This window comes from Trematomus bernacchii, unplaced genomic scaffold (assembly GCF_902827165.1).
Source record: "Trematomus bernacchii unplaced genomic scaffold, fTreBer1.1, whole genome shotgun sequence".
NCBI lineage: Eukaryota > Metazoa > Chordata > Actinopteri > Perciformes > Nototheniidae > Trematomus > Trematomus bernacchii.
Genome location: NW_022987616.1, coordinates 6,078,382 through 6,100,042, shown reverse-complemented (window position 1 = coordinate 6,100,042; position 21,661 = coordinate 6,078,382). Strand labels below are relative to the sequence as shown.

General features: G+C 40.9%; 2 protein-coding genes across 5 annotated transcripts in view; both read left to right on the top strand.

The window, feature by feature from the left end:
- The first annotated feature begins 1,066 nt into the window (after positions 1-1,066).
- LOC117484064 lies at positions 1,067-7,678 on the top strand. The gene is made up of 2 exons (XM_034132488.1): positions 1,067-1,244; positions 5,682-7,678. The coding sequence occupies exon 2, from the start codon at positions 5,686-5,688 to the stop codon at positions 7,480-7,482; it is 1,797 nt and encodes a 598-aa protein (XP_033988379.1). The 5' UTR covers positions 1,067-1,244; positions 5,682-5,685; the 3' UTR covers positions 7,483-7,678.
- Positions 7,679-10,182: 2,504 nt separating this feature from the next.
- LOC117484072 (E3 ubiquitin-protein ligase MARCHF6) overlaps positions 10,183-21,661 on the top strand; it is a 20,648-nt gene continuing 9,169 nt past the window's right edge. The window contains exons 1-16 of one of the 4 annotated variants that reach the window (XM_034132502.1): positions 10,183-10,533; positions 11,686-11,785; positions 13,243-13,316; positions 13,471-13,614; positions 14,586-14,658; positions 14,745-14,913; positions 15,811-16,000; positions 16,845-16,906; positions 16,990-17,022; positions 17,104-17,155; positions 17,414-17,472; positions 17,559-17,639; positions 19,139-19,207; positions 19,993-20,067; positions 20,588-20,722; positions 20,922-21,142. In XM_034132502.1, coding sequence (XP_033988393.1) covers positions 10,515-10,533; positions 11,686-11,785; positions 13,243-13,316; positions 13,471-13,614; positions 14,586-14,658; positions 14,745-14,913; positions 15,811-16,000; positions 16,845-16,906; positions 16,990-17,022; positions 17,104-17,155; positions 17,414-17,472; positions 17,559-17,639; positions 19,139-19,207; positions 19,993-20,067; positions 20,588-20,722; positions 20,922-21,142 — 1,556 coding nt within the window. In that variant the 5' untranslated portion in view covers positions 10,183-10,514. Of the gene's footprint in view, positions 10,534-11,685; positions 11,786-13,242; positions 13,317-13,470; positions 13,615-14,585; positions 14,659-14,744; positions 14,914-15,810; positions 16,001-16,844; positions 16,907-16,989; positions 17,023-17,103; positions 17,156-17,413; positions 17,473-17,558; positions 17,640-19,138; positions 19,208-19,992; positions 20,068-20,584; positions 20,723-20,921; positions 21,143-21,661 lie in introns of all 4 variants that reach the window. The other 3 variants (XM_034132501.1, XM_034132500.1, XM_034132499.1) reach the window with 3 other exon arrangements.

Below are 21,661 nucleotides of genomic sequence, written 5' to 3'. Positions count from 1 at the left end.
ACAGAGAGTCCGCTGGACAGGGAGAAGTATATTTGGGTCACTTTTGGTAAAACTGTCATAGTGCTCCGACCTAAGGTTCACTTCAACATGAATATAACATTTCGGAACACAGTGACTCAGCATTTTTGACATTTTTGCACAAATATCCCCTCTGCTCAAACATCAGAGTTTCAAAATGTAATGTTCATGTGTAAATCAGGGTGCATATGTCAGACACTTACCGTATTGTTTTCCTGATGTTTCGGTAATAGAGGAAACAATCTGAAGAACTTTTCTTTGCGGCGAGAGTCCGAGTATGATCCAAGTCAAGTCCATACGTCAAAGAATGGAATTCCTGCTAAACCCTTCAAAATAAAAGCCGAAAGGTGCATTTAATTGTATCTTCTCATGTCATTAATAACTGTGCAATATATACCTGGCTGCTAAATCCCCAGAACTGTTACAGGATGTGTATTTTGGAAATTGTGTAACCTTTTTTTATTTTTATTATAACTTTTTTTTAACTTTAATACTTTTGTATGCATGCTATAGGTAACATTAAGCCAACGTAAATGTCCCCTCTGTGGGACTAATAATAAAGGGATTCTGATTCTGATTCTGATTGTGTGTGTGTGTTATAATTAGGGTTGTGTTGTGCCGATGAACGGGAGTCAGAGGCGGTGTATTCAGAATGGACTTCCACACTTTATTATCCATTAATCAACAAGAGGTAGGTACATGCATAGATATATATCTATGGGTACATGTGCTGCTCTGTATGACCAGCTAGCATGAATAACACCAAACCCCGGTACCCTCACTAACGGGTCCGGGTTGCAACACACACTATATGACACAGTGAATTATGTCCCGTAAATGTCACCACAGTTGCAACATTCCGGGAATTTTCAAAGATGGAAACTTTCCTTGGGAATTCACGGGAATAAACTGGGCATTTTCTAAATTGAGTGTTGGCTCTTCATAGGGAACTTAAATATAGTTGGGGAAAGTACATTTTAGCATAATCTTGACTAAAACAAACAGATGCCATTCAAGTACACTTGAATATCCATGCCATTATTCCTCAATCACATGCACATAGCACATTGCTGCTGGTCTGCTATTGAGACCACACCCCCTACAGGCACTGTGCATTCCTCCATCACATGCACAGATGATTTCTAGAAGACTGGACCACACTTTTGAGCCCAAAGCACAAGACTATTGAAGCCACACATTTGAGCCTGTGGACTACACAAAGTGAAGTAAGTTTTGATGATATTATGTGGTAATATATGTATTTAATGTTTAAATTGAAAATATCATACAAATGTATTAATCTAGTTCAGGGGTGTCAAACTCAATTTCATCGCGGGCCACATTCGCATAAAGGTTGGGCGTAATTTCCACTGGGGACAGGGGGGACATGTCCACTTTTCAAATGTGTTTATTATTATTTTTACGCAAGCGGTCATGGTCACGGAGGAGCGTCTGTGTGTGTGTGGCACGAGCGCATTTTGTGTGAGAGAAAGAGAGAGAGAGAGAGAGACAGAGAGAGAGAGACAGAGAGAGAGACTTAGACAGAGAGAGACAGAGACAGAGAGACAGAGAGAGAGACAGAGAGAGTTACGGGGGTTGTTGTTAGCATCTGGTGCTAGCTCGGAGCTAACGGAGATTAGAAGCTGTTTCAACAATAAGGAGATAGAGAGTCCTCTCCTGTCGGACTGAGGCTGAGATAGTTTAGGTGAGGAGGTAAAGGACTCTCTGAGCGATTAGATTGTAAACTTTAGTCTAAGTTATCTCAGTGGGTCTCAAACGGTTTGATCATCTATGTAAACAAATATCTCCATCTATTTAATATAGTTGTTCAAAATAAGTTAAGAAATCATTCCAATGTCAGTAAAAAATTAAAAACACAGTTTAAAAGGGGAGTGATTAGTAAAATATGCATAAATAAAAAGAAAGAATGCAGACTAGGTAAAATAAAGATAGGAGAGAGGAGTATATCAAATACGTGTTATTGGTTGTGGTTACAAAGGGGCGGAACATTTCCGGAAAGTTTCCATGGGAAGTTAAGCTGGGGAATTTTGGAAATATTCGATGCAAAATTAAACAAAAAACATGACATTTCAACAGATTTCTTTTAATTTAAAAAAAAAATGTATTTAAGTAGAACAGAACAAGTTTTAATTATTTTATTGAACAATTATTTGTTTCATTGAAGAACGAAAACAGGAATGTTACTCACCCCCCCCCAACCCCACTCATTAAAAAAATGAACAAAAATGCACCCCCCATCCAAAGATCCCCACAAAGTCCCATTCAAAATGTGGAATGAAAAGAGCCCTTCTCCCTCCAGTCCCATTAAACATGCAAATCTTCCTTCAAGCAATCCTCTGCATTTTTGCTAAACCCTTTCAGTCAACGGGCTCTTCCTGGGCCTCATCAACATCCAACTCTTCCTCTTCCTCTTCAGTGTCACTGTCCAGCCTTGTTGAGGATGGCTCTGTGTCCGGCTCAAAGAGCCTTAGGTTTGCCCGAATGCCAACCAGTGTTTCCACTCTCACATTTGTGAGCCTGTTGCGAACCTTTGTGTGGTCTCAATAGCCATGCAGTAAGCAGTGTGCTATGGCATGGATATTCAAGTGTACTTGAATGGCATCTGTTTGTTTTAGTCAAGATTATGCTAAAATATACTTTCCCCAACTATATTTAAGTTCCCTATGAAGAGCCAACCTTCAATTTTGAAAATTCCCAGTTTATTCCCATAAATTCCCGTTTATTCTCGTTAATTCCCGTGGAAAGTTTCCATCTTTGAAAATTCCCGGAATTTTGCAACCCTAGTTGTGAGCATATTCTAATGTTTTTTTATTATTGAAATATATACAGTTCTGTTTCATATGAGTGTTGAGGGATGTATCCATACATCTCTTAATTTGTGCACCAGATTGATGCCTTTAACTTCAATTTAAAGAAACAAATCTTCCCTGGGGTGCATGCCCCCGGACCCCCCTAGAGGATGTGAGGTCATCACAAATAAAACAGGCTCACATGGATAGGATACTAGATAAATCTGCACACACATTTTTCTTGGATTTTTTAACACCATAGTCCCTAATATATTTGTAGAAGGGCAGGAAATGGAATTAAATCGAGAACAATGTTTCATTGCGGAGGACCCCCTGTTTTGTGTCCCCCCCCACTTCTCAAACCAAAGTTACACCCTGACTCAAAGGGCCAGTTGTAACTATATAAATATATAATATATAAAATAATGTATTATGTTACATTATTGCCTCTGAATTGGATTATTATCGGATAGGATAATAACTTAGTAATTAACAGTGTTGGGCAAGTTACTTCCAAAATGTAATACATTACATATTACGTATTACTGTTACATTACAATATTACTGTCTCTGAAATGTAATGAGTTACACTACTTTTATATTACTTTTGAGTTACTTTCACCAAAATAACTGCAAAAGAATGGCTAGGTATTTTAAATGCTAAAATGTAGTTTAGTGCAGCAACTGTGTAGGTTGAATACTCGATTCTGATTGGTCAATTCCGTTGCTAAGGAGGATCAAGAAAGAGAAAGTAAAAGAGGGTAAAAGACGGAGCGCTGGACATCAGATAAATGAACAGAGAAGACAGACAAGAAGTAAACACTAACAGGAACACGGTATGGGCTCTGCAGTGTTTAAGGCAGGGGTGTCAAACTCAATTTCATCGCGGGCCACATTCGCATAAAGGTTGCACTCAAAGGGCCGGTTGTAACTATATAAATATATAATATATTTATATATAAAATAATGTATTATATTACATTATTGCCTCTGAATTGGATTATTATCGGATAGGATAATAACTTAGTAATTAACTACGTCTGAAAGCAGAAGTCCAGGGCAAATAATTGCAAGTCTCTTCAGTGCGCATGTCACAAAACGAGATGCATTGTGGGACATGTAGTTTATGGGCAACCTGCTTCTGTAAAGTGGCATGTAACCGTATAATGAACGTATTATATTCTCCGCAAGCTCTTGCGGGGCCACATGAAATGAAGTCGCGGGCCGGATTTGGCCCCCGGGCCTTGAGTTTGAGACCCCTGGTTTAAGGACTTGTTAGTGGATCAGAAACTGTGAACAGTGTCACTACCCGATCTGCCCCCCTGCCCGATCTGTACTGCGCATGTGCGAGATGGTCCGCCATATTGGACAACTCCGTACGGCAACTCTACTAGGACACTTGACACAGTGGCTTTTGGCAAAGCACACAAAGACAACTAAAAAAAACGAGAGAGATGAGTTATTGTTATTACAACGTGACTTCACTATTATTTAACAACTCTTTTTATTGGGTTCTTTTATTTGGGGTTAAATATATTGTCAGAATAAGTGAGAAATGGATTTAACTTCTGTTAGACAGCTATCATACTGAATCAATATTTACTCTGAATGTATGCAAAAATGTATGGCATATAGCTGTCTAACAGAAGTTAAATCCATTTCTCACTTATTCTGACAATGTATTTAACCCCAAATAAAAGAACCCAATAAAAAGAGTTGTTAAATAATAGTGAAGTCACGTTGTAATAACAATAACTCATCTCTCTCGGTTCTTTTTCTGCTTTGCCAAAAGCCACTGTGTCAAGTGTCCTATTAGAGTTGCCGTATGTAATTGTCCAATATGGCGGACCATCTCGCACATGCGCAGTACAGATCGGGCAGGGGGGCAGATCGGGTAGTGACAAACAGAGTTGGACAGTGCTGCCGTAAAGTTGTTGTCGCAGTTCCGTTGTGGAACAGAGTTTTTTTTTTTCTTAGCGGAAGAAATACGATCATTTTAAGTCAATAAAATCATTTAAATTAATATTGGGAGTCGATTCCTTAGTTTGTTTAGTATCTGGCCATGTAATAAGCGGGATAATGTGCAGCGACTTGGTCATTATGGGGAAAAGAACACCCTTCAGGCTCATCAAGATCAGCCTGACTGATTACGTAAACACCAGGTTTACTAATCTACCGGAACAATTTTTCTCTGGTGTCGGAATGTCTCACGATGTTAGTGAATTCTTAAAAACAAAACACCATTTCATTTCGGTTTAAAATGAGTTGTAACTGCGTTACTGAGAATTGTAACGGGTAGTATATTACCCAAATTTCATTAGTAATGCGTTACATTACTTCGTTACAGCAAAAAGTAATACATTACTGTAACGCGTTACACCCAACACTTTAACTACGTCTGAATGAAAGCAGAAGTCCAGGGCAAATAATTGCAAGTCTCTTCAGTGCGCATGTCACAAAACGAGATGCATTGTGGGACATGTAGTTGATGGGCAACCTGCTTCTGTAAAGTGGCATGTAACCGTATAATAAACGTATTATATTCTTTGCAACCTCTTGCGGGGCCACATAAAATGAAGTCGCGGGCCGGATTTGGCCCCCGGGCCTTGAGTTTGATACGCCTGATCTAGTTAGATAGCTAGCTGATAAGTATGCTAAATAAGCCATAGCTAGCATCACTTCATTTACCATATGAGGCACTCTTATAACGATGCTAGCTACCTCAAATGTGATGCTGTTTTTTTCTGCCTCCTGCAAGATGTTTTGATCATTCCAGTTGTTTAGCTAGCCTATGTGTATATCTGTTCATGCCATTGCATTAGTATTCTTACAAGCTGTGGTCTTATTTTACAGAAAAATGCCACGTGCGCTATCCGATGTGTGGAGACATTTCACACCAGCTAATGTTCAAGGGAGGTCTGTGTATATGTGTAAATATTGTGATAAGACATATGTGAAGAATGCCACAAAAATGCAGCAGCATATTGCAAAGTGCAAACAAATTCCTCAAGGCCCAAAACATGCAGCAGACAGGAGTTCCACTCCAGGGGAAAATGAATCTGTTTCAGCTGTATCAGAGTCAGATACCCTCTCATCAGCTCCTGGTCCCTCTGGCATCAGAGGATTCTTTGATTTTATGGATGAACCTAGCCAGAGAAAAGCAGATGAGTGTTTCGCTCGTGCAGTCTATGCAACTGGCTCACCCCTGATCCTGCCATCCAATGTGTACTGGAAGACGTTTTTGAATGTTCTCCAACCAGCATACACCCCCCCAACCAGACATGCGCTGTCTACTAATTTGCTGGATGATGAGTTCAACAGAGTGCAAACAAAGGTCAAGCAAACCATTGACAAAGCAGACTGTATTTCAGTCATCTCTGATGGATGGTCAAATATCCGGGGACAAGGAATTATCAACTACATTGTCACCACTCCTCAACCTGTATTCTACAAGAGTGTAGACACAAAGGACAACAGACACACAGGCCAATACATTGCTGATGAGCTGAAAGTGATCATCAATGACCTTGGACCAGAGAAGGTTTTTGCACTGGTCACTGACAATGCAGCCAACATGAAGGTTGCCTGGGCACATGTGGAGGAGACCTACCCTCATATAACAACTATTGGCTGTGCTGCCCATACACTCAATCTTCTCCTAAAAGATATAATGGCATTGAAAACAATGGACACTCTGTACAAGAGAGCGAAGCAAATTGTGAAATATGTGAAGGGCAAACAAGTAGCTTCAGCTACGTATCTGTCAAAGCAAAAGGAAAAGAACATGAGTACTACACTGAAGCTCCCCAGCATCACACGATGGGGTGGCGTTGTCATCATGTATGATAGCCTTCTGGAGGGAAAGGAGTCTCTGCAAGAGATGGCCATATCCCAGACTGCAGGCATGTTAGATGATGTGTTCTGGGAAGGAGTGTCTAGCAGTCTGAAAATCCTCAAACCAATTGCAGCAGCAATAGCGATGATAGTGGGTGATGGTGCCATCTTATCGGATGTCCAGTGTCTTTTTGCAGAACTCAAAGAAGAAATCCAGACGGTCCTGCCCACTTCCCTACTACTGAAAGCAGAGGAAACTGCTGTGGTAAAGTCATTGGAAAAGCGGCGGGAGTTCTGCATGAAGCCGGTGCATGCAGCAGCGTACATGCTGGACCCAAAATATGACATGGGCATACTTTCTGGGGAAGAGATTAACGGTGCCTACGCGGTCATTACAGCCATGTCTGACCACCTGGGTCTTGATAAAGGCAAAGTTCTAGGCAGTTTGGCGAAGTATCGAACAAAGCAAGGCCTTTGGGAAGGGGATGGAATCTGGCAGGCATGCCAGCACATATCTGCAGCCACCTGGTGGAAGGGACTTTGTGGATCTGAGGCCCTTGCACCTGTAGCCTCCATCATCCTCCAAATCCCACCATCATCAGCCGCCTCCGAGCGCAACTGGTCACTGTTTGGGAACACACACACAAAGGTTCGCAACAGGCTCACAAATGTGAGAGTGGAAAAACTGGTTGGCATTCGGGCAAACCTAAGGCTCTTTGAGCCGGACACAGAGCCATCCTCAACAAGGCTGGACAGTGACCCTGAAGAGGAAGACTCAGAGTTGGATGTTGATGAGGCCCAGGAAGAGCCCATTGACTGAAAGGGTTTAGCAAAAATGCAGAGGATTGCTTGAAGGAAGATTTGCATGTTGAATGGGACATTTTGGAGGGAGAGGGGCTCTTTTCATTTCACATTTTGAATGGGACATTTTGGAGGGAGAGGGGCTCTTTTCATTTCACATTTTGAATGGGACTTTGTGGGCTTTTTTGGATGGGGGGTGCATTTTTGTTCATTTTTTAATGTGTGGGGTTGGGGGGGATGAGTAATATTTAACTCACCATTCATGTTTTTGTTCTTCAATGAAACACATAATTGTTCAATAAAATAATTAAAACTTGTTCTGTTCTACTTACAAATAAATCTGTTGAAATGTCATGTTTTTTTAATTGTATCATTTTGCATGGATGTTTTCTTATAAGATAAGATAAGGTAAAATGGACCTGTGTTAATCCCCGTGGGGAAATTCAGTTGTTCAAGCAGCAACAGGGTAAGGGTGAAAAACAGGACAGCACAGATTCACACAGATTAATACAATACAAAATAAAATCAAGATAAAAATTTAAATAATAATAAAAAAACTATGAAATAAGAAATGAATAAAAAATAAGAATACAAATAAATGTCAGCATATATACATATTTGGTCATGTAAACTATGAAGCACGATATGAGTTAAAGTGTAAATGGACATATAGGGACATATATATATACATATTAGATATTAGATATATTAACATGGGTTGTGGAAACAGTGTGTATTTATGTCCAGTAATAGTTTCACATTATTAACCCCTTGTTGTGCAGCCTGATGGCTACCGGCACAAAGGACTGTCCGAGGCGCTTGGTGCTGTGTCGTGGAGGGATGAGTCTGTGGCTGAACTACTCATCTTCACTAGCTCTGGAGTGGGTGGGAGGGGTTCTCTAGGATACTGTCGAGCTACCTCCTCGTCCTCCCCTCTGCCACCTCCTCCATATTGTCCAATTGTACTCCAACTACAGAGCTAGCCTTCCTCACGAGCTTGTTCAGCCTGCCAGTGTCCCTTGTGTTTGTGTTTCCACCCCAGCACACCACGGCAAAGAAGAGCACACTGGCCACCACAGACTGGTAGAACATCTGCAGCAGCCTCGTGCACACATTGAATGACCTGAGCCTCCTCAGGAAGAACAGCTTGCTCTGTCCCTTCCTGAAGAGAGCATCAGTGTTGTCTGACCAGTCCAGTTTATTGTTCAAGTGCATTCCCAGGAACTTGTAGCTGTTCACCACCTCCACATGACAAAACAAAATGTTTATATTTATGCTTGGATATGATACAATTCGATTACATTACCTTCAATTCCCAGTTAGTTCCCATAAATTCCCATAATTCCTATTATTCCCATGGAAAGTTTCCAATATGGAATATTTCCAATATTCCCCAGCTTAACTTCCCATGGAAATTTACTGGAAATTTCCCGGAAACTTTCCGCGCCTTTGCAACCCTAGTTATAATTAGTTCTTAACTCAAGTCCTAAAGGAGGCCTAGGGTTGAGTACGTAGCGACTGTTTATTTCAAGCACAGAGAAATAACATAATAAATCTTATTGTGTATTATTACTTAGTCCTTATTTCATGGTTTCCCTGAGACCCTCCTCCCAAAAGGCTCCGCTGGGATTCGAACCCAGGATATCCTGTTTACTAAAAACCAGTATGCTACTTCTGATATTCTTTAGCACGATGCATATTAGTGCAACTTGACTTTTGTGACTGAATATGTCCAGATATTTTAATTGGTAGGATTTTACTCGATCAAATCAATGCTTGTTAATTAATAACCTAATTTGCTCCTGTGGGTATTGTCCATAATAACTGTTACATGTCTAATATGTGTAATATGTAAAGCGCTTTGAGCACCTGGAAAAGCGCTCTAATAAATTGTATTTATTTGTATGAATGATTCATTATAGCATGTAAATAAAAAAAGGGAAACTTTCAACTTAATATTATTTATACACCCTTTCACCAAGAACAGGCTGCATGTTGAATATAGTTGATTTGAATGCTAATGTGCTTAATGTAAATATTAATCGTGCATTTGTATATTAATTGAGTATTCCTTTTTGGCTGTGCACTATCTGTATAATCTATTAGATGTATTCTATGTGTTAGTGTTCTTATACATTGCTGTGTATTTTGTGCCATGCTTATACAACAGTTACATACATGTTGTTGCTTCAACTAATATCCTGCAGATGTCGCTGTTCAACTTTAAGGGATATTTGATTTCTAAAAGAATATTATTATTGAGCTATTGTCAAGTTAATATCTACATTTGTTTTTAATTAACCTGTATTGGGTACAACATATAGGACTATCACAATACCCACATGTTTTGTGATAAATATATATATTATTTGTATTCTTGTTTATTTGTGTTTTCACCTTTTTAATTGTATTTTTACTTATGTAATGGTTTGTGAGCTGAGTTGTGTGATTTTTGTATTGTTTTTATTTGTCTGTGCTTTACAAATAAAGCTGTATTGTAATCCGAAGGTATTTACAGATGCTTTGTTGACATGTCACATCCTCATTTAGTGCCACGTTTAATGGTGATATGTAATGGTTAATATAGTTGTTATCTTCCCCATTCACCTGTAGTATCTCCCATTACACATTTACAGAGTTTACTTATATAGAACCATTTACTACCCACCTGACTGTTGTTATGGTTTCGCTGTCGTAAAACTGCTGTAAGTCAGACTGTTGTGACAGGAGACGTGACGTTAGCGCGTGCGTTAGCCAGCTCAGCTAGCCGTTTAAAAAACTGTCAGTTGAGCGGAGGATGTAACGCTTATTTTATACAATAAATACAAATACACCGTTAAGATACCAGCGTTAGTTTAGCAGACACCGACTGGATGGGAAGGGAGACACAGGAGGAAATCCCTGGTGTTAAGTCTGTGGGGAAACCATTTTATTTGTCAATGAATCCGTCACATTCTCTCGTCTTGTTAGCTTGATCAAGCTACGCGCTAGCTCTGTGTCGTGGATGGGTTCTCCTCACAAGTTACTCCTGGAAGAAACCTAGCGAACATCATGGACACTGCAGAAGAAGGTAAATGACTGTAAAGTGTTGCTTTTCAATGCTTCCCAGCGGGGGGATTTACTGTGGTTAGCTTCGTGGAGTAGCTTGGCCTGCTAGTGGTTCACTTAGCCGAATAGCATAGCTTAATATGCTGTAGTGGTTCAGGTTAAATCAGGGAAATGGCTGTTGTTTTGAATGCACACAATGCAGGGTAAAGCAACAGTGTAATAGAGATTGTCGAAAGGACTAGACGAAACTGGTGATGTCATCAGTCTCGTGATGTATCAGAATCAACAACAAATTACAAATACTAAATTCAAAGTTGAGCTGAGAGCTGTGCAGATTTAAAAAGAGGTGCAGAAATGTGCAACATGGTGTGCAGGATTTGGATTGTTAAAAGGAACAAGTTGTATATTGTGCATTCATGTAATGCATCATATTGTTATGGTGTGTGTATATGTATGTGACCATATTGATGACAAGCCAGTGGAACTAGATGTATGCAAAGTTAGCAGCTTATCTGAATATCAGTCGTTACCATCAGAGTCCTGAAAGAAACCTGCATATCAACTCGGTCCCTTTACTCTCTGTCGCATCAGCCTGTCGCACTCCTGACACAATTAGACCTGTTTAATTCTGTGTATTCACTGTTTTACAAACTGAACACCTCAATACATATATACAATACACAATATTAATATACATTCATTACATTACAGTGTGTTTATTACTTGTCATGCTTATAGAAATGTACTAAATTAGTGTTTACATCTACAAACATAAATTCATTACTTTCATTTTGCATATATTTACATTTTGGGCTTAAGAATTTAATGAGATTTAAATGATATCACAAAATGGACTACAGCTGCAACGATACATTGATAGACAGAAAAAAGATCACAAACTTATTTTTATTTTGTTTATTTTGAATAGATCCCAAAAATGCAGATGTTGCTGTTCTGAGCTTCTGCTTTGTTCAAAATAATCATCAGATTCATTATAACGATAATAAGAAGCCCTAAATTAGACTACAGTGCAAATGGCTAAAGCTTAATATGTGTTAAAGGCCAGTACGTGCCAAATAAACCATCCTGAATGAAGTGTTGTGCTTCACTGTAGTTGTTGTTCATATGATAATGAAAAGCTTGAAACTAACTCACATGTTTTGTGTGTGTGCAGCGGATATTTGTCGCGTGTGCCGCTCTGAGGGGACCCCCGACAAACCCCTCTACCACCCTTGTGTCTGCACTGGCAGTATCAAGTTTATCCACCAGGAATGGTAAGTGTGTTTCTTTATGTCCCACATTACTCCCCCTTTGTGTGGTATTTGCATGGTGAAAACTATACGAGCCCCTGCAGGTATTTTGAAGAGCGTGCTGTTTTCTCATGTGTGAATATCACTGGTTATAGAGGGTCAGGTGAGGGGAAACCCCCCAGGCAGAGGCCAGGCCTGGATTGTTCTGTGCTGATTGTTGAACATTGGTGTGTTTTAGTTTGCATCCACCCCACAAAGTTTAGAATAACAGTCTATTGTGTATGCATTGTGTAGTTGTGCTGACTATACGCAGGCTGAAGCTAACCTTAGCTATTAATTTAAAAAAGAATTGCTCAAACCCAAAACAACTTTTAGGTAGCAGACACACCAGAATGAGTTTCTTCTTTTTAGCTGATCATCTGCTTCATCATAAGGCCAGTTTCTCACAGATGAGCATCTGTTGTGGACCTATGATACTGATCACTGCACAACTTATTTCTGAACGGAACAAACTGCATTAAAACAATTGCAAAGTATAATTGTGTTTGGTCTTGGGGAGATGACTCCTGGTGTCAAACCTTGTGAACGTTTGAAGATCAGAGTGGAAACATTAACAGCTGTTCGTCTGCACCGAGAACGATCACTTTTAAACATAACTGTAAATACAACGATGTAAGCATCCACAATGAATGATGAACAATGAATAATGTTCTGTAAACAATCGCGCCAAACACGCAGTCCTCTCCAGCTGTGTCAGAGCCCAACAATAGATATCGATGACTGTTGCTGCTGTACGTTGGGCAAAAAGAATAATTAAGATAAGGTTATGAAAAAAGAGAATCAAAAACAGCCTTGGTGCAGCACCATGGATGCAGGAAGACATAGATATGTTGTTGACTGAAGAAGGAGGCTTGACTTTATTTCCTTTTTTGATGTTATTTGATTGGCTGTCAGTGATGTAATCCCATTATTGTTTGCCACTTGCTATTTCCTCACTGTTGTAGCGTTTGGACTCTTTAATTAAAGCCTGACTGATTTTTAAAATGCTATAGTTAAAGTTACAGGTATTGGTGTGGATGACCTTTAACCCTGTTCTGTCTTTAATGCTGTCATATGTGTTGGAATTAGCTGTTGTAATGACTCTGTAACCCAGATGGTAATCCTCGAGTCTAGTCATGTTCACAACAAGTTATTATGGGCGACAAAAAGTGCAAATCAGCTCAGAAATAATTGATACCTTTCCATGTTCATCAGAGATAGAATGACTAAAACGTTAAGTGCTCTGAGTCAATGTTTTCATCACATCATATCCGATTACTACAGACTCACAATGTTGACATCCCAGACTCTGGTTGTTTCTATTGATCTGTGCTCTGCAGTAGTTCTCCATTACTATTGATCACAAACAGTAAAAAGGCCAAGCAGCTCATGTTTTATCGTTTTAAATCGTGTTCTACTTCTGACTAAATGTTGCTTTACAGTTTGGTCCAGTGGCTGAAGCACAGCAGGAAGGAGTACTGTGAATTATGCAAGCACCGATTTGCTTTTACACCAAGTGAGTAGTCGTGGCCTTGATGTATCATCCATTTGAATATATCACACAGCCCAAAGTGTCCTAAACAAGCCTCCCAGATGTAGTTCTTTTGTGTCAACATGTAAATATTAATGAAACGTTCTGGTTCACTCTGTCCCCGTCTGCTCCTCGTCAGTCTACTCCCCGGACATGCCCTCACGTCTGCCCATCCAGGACATCTGTGCCGGGCTGCTGACCAGCGTGGGCACGGCCATCCGATACTGGTTCCATTACACACTGGTGGCCTTCGCTTGGCTCGGGGTGGTTCCTCTCACTGCATGTAAGTAGTACACACACACAGCAAATATAAACAGAGTGTGTGTGCTCAAGGTCATGGTGATTGCCTCCTTTATTCTTGATAAGAACTCGCTTCAGTTGTGTTTTATTATCTTAAGGAGAGACACTACAGATGAATAGGATCAAACATTTCACTAATAAATATCACAATGAAACTTCACTCATTTCCCCTCAACAAAAACATATTTCTTGCTGGATTTAAATGTCTTTTTTTTTTCACTTACATTTTTATAAACGTACAAAACCACATGTAGTTCATTATACAATTGAATTAAAGACCCATGGAAAAAAGAAGAAAATAGAAATAATAATAAAAACAAGCAGACAACAACAGTAACAACGAGAGAGACACACACACACTAGTGTCTAGGGGTATGATTCTCGCTTGGGGTGCGAGAGGTCCCGGGTTCAAATCCCGGACGAGCCCCCATTTGTTACGTTCCCTCCAAAATCTAGGGGTACGAAGGGGAGTAACAAAACACAGAACGACCAGGCACGAGAAAAAAGAGAGGAAACTGATCTCTTTTTTCACAAAATGAGATTTAATCCACCAATGATAGACAAACAGGTCCCACACAGAGACCAAGTCGCCGTGCTGCACCCGTGCAGCCAGAGGAGAAAGGGAGAGGCCACTGCAGCCTTCCTCAGGTCCTTTAAGGAGGCCCTGATTGGGGATTGGGAGCACCTGGGGACAATCAGGCTGCACCTGGAGAATCAGAGGGAGAGAGAGAAAAACACACACACCCACACACACTACGGCATGTAACACACACACAGACAGACACACACACAGACAGACACACACACACACACAGACACACACAGACAGACAGACAGACAGACAGCATTATAATCAGTTGATATCTAAAGCTCTCTACCTTATGTTTAATGCGGATTAAAATGTCTTCTAAATGTGCAAATCACACAATTGTTATGATCTTTTCTTTGTCTCAGGTCGAATCTACAAGTGTCTGTTTACCGGCTCTGTGAGCTCTCTTTTGACACTGCCGCTGGACATGCTCTCCACGTGAGTGACGATACCACTATTCTCCTATAACACTACTAAAGTGTCTTTGAATGTTTCTTAAAGTGTTTCTGTGTGTGCTCCTGCAGAGAGAACCTGCTAGCAGACTGTCTACAGGGCTGCTTCGTGGTCACCTGCACGCTGTGTGCGTTCATCAGCCTGGTGTGGCTCCGGGAGCAGATCGTCCACGGTGGAGCTCCGCAGTGGTTAGAGCAGCACCAGATGCCTCCGCCTCATGCAGCCGGACAGGCCAATGAGGTACTTTTTGTGGTGGAAATTCTACACTTAATCACCTAATTGTAAGAAAAGAACAAATATACAAGCTTAAACCAAAGTTGTGTTATTTAATAAAGAGTTATAGCATTTATTTAACAGAATCAATCGTATTCCCAGCTGGAAAGGGCAGTCCTGCACGAGCAAATAGTGCCAAGATCTGACCAACAGAAAATACAATCACTCAAAACACACAGAAAGGGGAAGGTCTCAGCAAGATGACAGGAAGTGTTGGCCAGATGGTTGAAACGTGCATACATGGTAATTACAAACCTGATATCAATCCTAACAATGGGCGAAGAGAGAGCCTTCTGTCTGTTCTAAGGAAGTGAATATTAAGTAGCTTGATGTCAAACTAGAACAAATCAAACCAGAGAAGGAAGTTATATACTTAAGGCGAGACACGGCAGGCAAAAACATCGTTTTTCATGCACTGGTCAATTTTGAGATTTTGTGCTATTTTGATTCCACAACATGATTTCTTTCAGGCTTTTGGAAGGAAAATGTACAAAATACACATTTAGGTGTTTATTTGTACTATAGTTTGTCTATTTGCGTCTGTAGATTTCTCCTGAATTCACCAAAAGTTAGCATTCTAACGTAACATAAAGTACCGCGACCGCTGTTTGCACCATGTCTTCAGAGGTATCGTTGGAAAGCTCCGTCTCTCCTGCACAATCTCATCGGATCCAAATATGGTCATTTCACAACACTTTTAATAACTGATGGGATTCATTCTTACCTGACATACCATTTCTCAACCACACGATAAAACGATCTCCATGATACATTTATCAGATGTATTTTCGATAAAGTCTACACACACTCAAAGATCTCGCCATGTTAAAGCCGTGCACCCTCTTCCCCCCCCCCCCACTTCAGGCTCCCGCTGCGGGGCAGGGAGCAGCTGATGAGCCCCCTGCAGCCCAGCCGGCCCCCGCTGATCCTCCAGCCCAGAACCAGGCCCAGCCCGAGCCCCCTGATGTTCCTCCAGACCAGGTGGAGGACCCCGAGCTGGAGGAAGAGGAGGGGGCAGCAGCTGAAGATGCAGACCCCAATAATGGAGCACAAGGTTGGAATCTGTGTACAGTTTTATTATTACGCTGCTGTGTTTACACAATACAGTCCTATCTTATCTGATAGAGAAGTAACTTTAGGGTTAAGCTCATTTCTGACAGGTTTAGTTGTTATTTGTTGTCCCTACTCAGGAGCTGTATAAATAAGTGTATGAATAGAATTCATTTTGAGACACGTAATAGCATAAACACACACATTGATTATGTTAAAGAACACCGTCTGTCTGTCCACCACGATTTTCAATATGTTCCACTTGGTCAGGTTTTATGGAGATATGCTGACATGCCTTACCTTACATCATAAAATAACACTTGACAAGCAGTGCAGTTAATGAACCAAATTAAATGGCAAAGATTTCCATGAATTATCCAAAGGGTTTTGTCTTTTTGCAACATCAAACCACAGGGTTTATGGAAATGCACTTGACAAACACAAGCAGAAACGCTACTACTGGCATAAAAGCATATCATTCATTGAAGGAGATTTAACGATGTGTCAAATTGCGCCCCGTAGCTCTCACATCACACTCATTTCTTTCAGATTTTCCGTGTTAATGAACTGACTGTGCAGCTAGGCAAAACAGGCAGATAATGAATTGTGATTGTATTACGCATCAGTCTAGCTGTGGGGGGTCAAATGAATGCAGAGAAACACTCACAGGTTGTTTCGCAAACAAATGTCCCCGGAAAAGCATAAATAATGTCATGGCAACATTGATCTTAAGTATTGATTTACTTTGTTGTTGCTTGGAACATTTGGCCAGTCAAACACAATCATAGTTCCCGTATTGTTGCAGCTCTGTGTGAATTAGTATTTAAAGTGAATGTTTCTCTCTGTAGATGATATGAACTGGAATGCGTTGGAGTGGGACAGAGCGGCGGAGGAGCTCACCTGGGAGAGGGTAACTCATAAATACTCAATTTACAACTTTTGCTTTTGTGTTAAACATCTATGACCCTAAATATCTCTCTGTTCCCCTCTTAGATGCTTGGCCTGGATGGCTCACTGGTGTTTCTGGTAAGGGTTACATTCCTAATAGTCAGTATGTTTTATACACGTTTGTATGATGAGTGTATAAAGTCGTTATTTCTCTTGTAGGAGCATGTTTTTTGGGTGGTTTCTCTGAACACACTCTTCATCCTGGTCTTCGGTGAGTAGACTGAAACAAAGAGTTATCATACACTTATTATCATTAACACAATGAATAATATTAATACATTACAAAGTGCCAGATATATGTAAAAACTGTCATCAATGAGTAAAACAACTCAAATGTAAAAATGAATTACTGTACGATTTATGTTCCTGATCCTTTTTTGATACTACTGTCTCTATATATAGGAATAGTGCAGGTTGATTGCTTTTGTCTTTCCTATTTTAAATGCTTATGCTTGTTCCCCTCATTCAGCGTTTTGTCCTTACCACATCGGGCACTTTTCTGTCGTGGGTCTCGGCTTCGAGGAATATGTAAGAAACTGCTCTCATCAACTTATCACTATCTTATCACTATCATGTCTCTTGAACTGTGATTTCTTGACTTCCCTTTTCTTCAGGTCCAAGCCTCCCACTTTGAGGGATTAATCACGACCATCGTGGGCTACATCCTGCTCGCCATGACGCTCATCCTCTGTCACGTATCCTTCTGTCTACTGAAATATAAGCTGTTACCTATTATGCAAAATCCTCTTCTTCATGTCTCTTCTACATCAACATGTGTCCCCTCTTCTTCATGTCTCTTCTACATCAACATGTGTCCCCTCTTCTTCATGTCTCTTCTACATCAACATGTGTCCCCTCTTCTTCATGTCTCTTCTACATCAACATGTGTCCCCTCTTCTTCATGTCTCTTCTACATCAACATGTGTCCCCTCTTCTTCATGTCTCTTCTACATCAACATGTGTCCCCTCTTCTTCATGTCTCTTCTACATCAACATGTGTCCCCTCTTCTTCATGTCTCTTCTACATCAACATGTGTCCCCTCTTCTTCATGTCTCTTCTACATCAACATGTGTCCCCTCTTCTTCATGTCTCTTCTACATCAACATGTGTCCCCTCTTCTTCATGTCTCTTCTACATCAACATGTGTCCCCTCTTCTTCATGTCTCTTCTACATCACCATGTGTCCCCTCTGTTTAAAGAGACTCTGGAAGTTTCAGGAACAAAGATTCTCTCTCTTTTTGTCCTGATCCATTTATATAAAAACCTGCCTGAAAATGAGCTGATCAGATTTTGGCCACTTTGTGATGTCATAACGATGTTTTGGCTTGTGTAACCATTAGCCAATCAGCAACCAAGGCAGGGTGTCCGCGGGGTCTTAAAAAGTATTAAAAGTTGATAAATCAATTTAGCGAAAATTAAGGCTATTAAAAAGTATTAAATGGCATTTTCCAAGGTATTACATTTTGTAGCTTGTTTCCAATAAGTATATAAATTGTCCAAAGAGGTTGTATTCTACAGTCTGCCTGAATGTAATCATTGCGTAGGTGTGTAGTTTATTTATGGCATCCTGTTGGATTTGACGTCAACAGGACATCGCACGCTCACTGCTTGATAGCGCGCGAAGGCCCGTTTACGCCGGTTGTTAAACAACATCGTTATGGGGAAATGCAAGTCTGCGTCCAAATGGTTAGAAGATAAGGAGGAAGGACAATCAATACTGTATATAGTCAATGTGAGGTAAAGTGTGTCGCCAAGGTAACCGGTTAGAACTCAAAGTGGCGATGAGGTCTTAAAATGTATGGAAAGGGTCTTAAAAGGAATTACATTTGACTTCAGGATTCCTGCTTATACCCTGCAAGGTAACCCCCCCCACCCCCCACCTTATCACCTGAATCTCCTCCTAGAGCACCATTGTGTTCTTTTTAACCAAATAGAGCATGGCTCCTTATTTTCATCTAAAGTAACAGACAGAGAATCAGCACTTTTGGAACAGGGCTGAAACAGAGGGGATTATGGGATGCTGCAATGATCTGTTTGGTGTTTCAGCCAATCAGAGACATGTTCTGTATATATCTGAGACCTTTACTATATTGATGAAAAACAGTATAATAGGGGACCTTTAAATGTGTGAGCAGTGTGTGAGCAGTGTGTGAGCTGTGTGTGAGCAGTGTTGATCCTTAACAGCGGTTTCAGGGACTCGCTGCTCTGGTCCGGTTTCAGAGATCTCGACGGCTCCTGGGAGTCTGCTATATCGTTGTCAAGGTAACGCCTCTAATTAGTGCAACTCTGCACCTTCCTCTGTGGAAACAGAAAAAACCCACTTACGGAGATTTACTAGCTGAATATCACACTGAGTCTTTGCAATCACACAGAAACTGAACAACCCTATGACCCTAAATAATATGAATACAAGTCAGGCTTCTTTTTAAGTGGACATGCTGTGTTCCTGGTTTCACCCATACAAATCTGTCTGTCTGTCTCTCTGTCTCTCTGTCTGTCTCTCTGTCTCTCTGTCTGTCTGTCTCTCTGTCTGTCTGTATCTCTGTCTGTCTGTCTGTCTGTCTGTCTCTCTGTCTGTCTCTCTGTCTCTCTCTCTGTCTCTCTGTCTCTCTGTCTCTCTGTCTGTCTGTCTCTCTGTCTGTCTCTCTGTCTGTCTCTCTGTCTGTCTCTCTGTCTCTCTCTCTGTCTCTCTGTCTCTCTGTCTCTCTGTCTGTCTGTCTCTCTGTCTGTCTCTCTGTCTGTCTGTCTGTCTGTCTGTCTCTCTGTCTGTCTCTCTGTCTCTCTGTCTGTCTGTCTCTCTGTCTGTCTCTCTGTCTGTCTCTCTGTCTGTCTTTCTCTCTGTCTGCCTGTCTGTCTGCCTGTCTGCCACACACTATGAATCATATTCCCTCATTAGCATTTTTAGTTTTTTGATATATAACAATCAATAGTGGCCGTTTTCAGACTCAGACTTTTTTGTCCTGTAAGGAAATCAAAGCAATGTTTTGAAGCAGCTGGGTTCATGTTTCTCCATATGCTGATAAGTGACTCTTATCTCTCCATTACAGGTCTCTCTGCTGGTTGTTGTGGAGATCGGTGTTTTTCCACTCATCTGTGGCTGGTGGCTGGACATCTGCTCTTTAGTAAGTCTCTCCTTCTCCTTTGTGTTCTTATGCAGTTAGTAGAAATCAGTTTAAAGTACATGCCAAGAATATAATCACAAAATACAATAAAAGCACATCCACAAACAGAGCAGAGTACAGCTTATTCCAAATAGATTAACCATATTCAACATTTCCTCACAGCAGTTCAGTCTTTTCACTTTCCATAGCTTCTGCAATGTCCCCATTTTGAAATGCTGTTTTTAGTTGAAACAAATATGCAACATATAGGCCATCTTAAATATGCATCAAATGTAAATAGACTCAACAGCTGGTACATAAGTGAACAATACGTATCTTTGTCCTTCCTCCTGCACGTACTCTCAGACACTAATCAAGCTTTATCTAATTTAAATCTGCTTATCATATGGTATGTGCAAATGTTATTCATCACAGCACATTTCCCACTGTGCATTCATTTAGCACAGACAATAAATTAGCATGAACGCTGAATCTGAATTGGTTTAAGTGTATTCTTTGTTTACCGTTTAACTTACTGCAGGAGATGTTTGATGCGTCACTGAAAGACAGGGAACTGAGCTTCAAATCTGCGCCGGGCACCACCATGTTCCTGCACTGGCTCGTGGGAATGGTCTACGTCTTCTACTTCGCTTCTTTCATCCTCCTCCTGAGAGAGGTACGATCCTGAGTTTGCTTTCGTATGTAGCTGCTTGCTGTATGTACCCTTTTATCCAAAGCGATTGACAATAATTGTATTCCACCATGAAGATACAAGCCGTTGTTATTGCTAAGAAGAAAACACTTGATGACTGTCGGTTACATTTTTGTGATTTCAAATATATATATATAACATGAACTGCTGCTGTGTCCGTCAGGTGCTGAGGCCGGGAGTGCTGTGGTTTCTGAGAAATCTGAACGACCCAGACTTCAACCCGGTGCAGGAGATGATCCACCTGCCGATCTACAGACACCTGCGGCGCTTCATCCTGTCCGTGGTGGTGTTCGGCTCCATCGTGCTGCTCATGCTGTGGCTGCCCATCAGGCTCATCAAACTGCTGATGCCCACCTTCCTGCCCTACAACGTCATGCTCTACAGGTGACCAGCCGCCGTAACAAAGTTAAAGGTCACTTAGCAGCGGTGAACTGCGGGAGAACTGTGAGATCATAAAGTGGTCCAGCAGGCTGATTGGTGAGCCACAGCTAAACCTGGAGACCCTGTCCCTCAGGCAGTGACAGCGGTTATCCAGCTCCATATTAGACGATGACTCCCACCCTCTGCACTCACAATTTAAGCTTCTTGCTTCGGGCCGGAGGTTAGTCGTCCCAAGGAGTAGAACGAAGCGGTATTAAAAACAGTTTTATCCCAGCAGCTATTGCACAAATTAACACATCATAGGAGCGTCACACAGATGCCTATTTATTTATGTATGAATTTTGAATGTCCATGTTTGTACTAGTGCTATATTTTGAGATTTGACGGAGCAGGGTGTACTTTGATTAGTTATTTTATTAGCGATGTGTCTGTTGTCTGTGTTTGCTTTTAGAGTGTGTCTTTTTATCTGCACACTAAATCAACCTACAGGTACAAATAAAGAACCTAAACCTGAACCTGAAC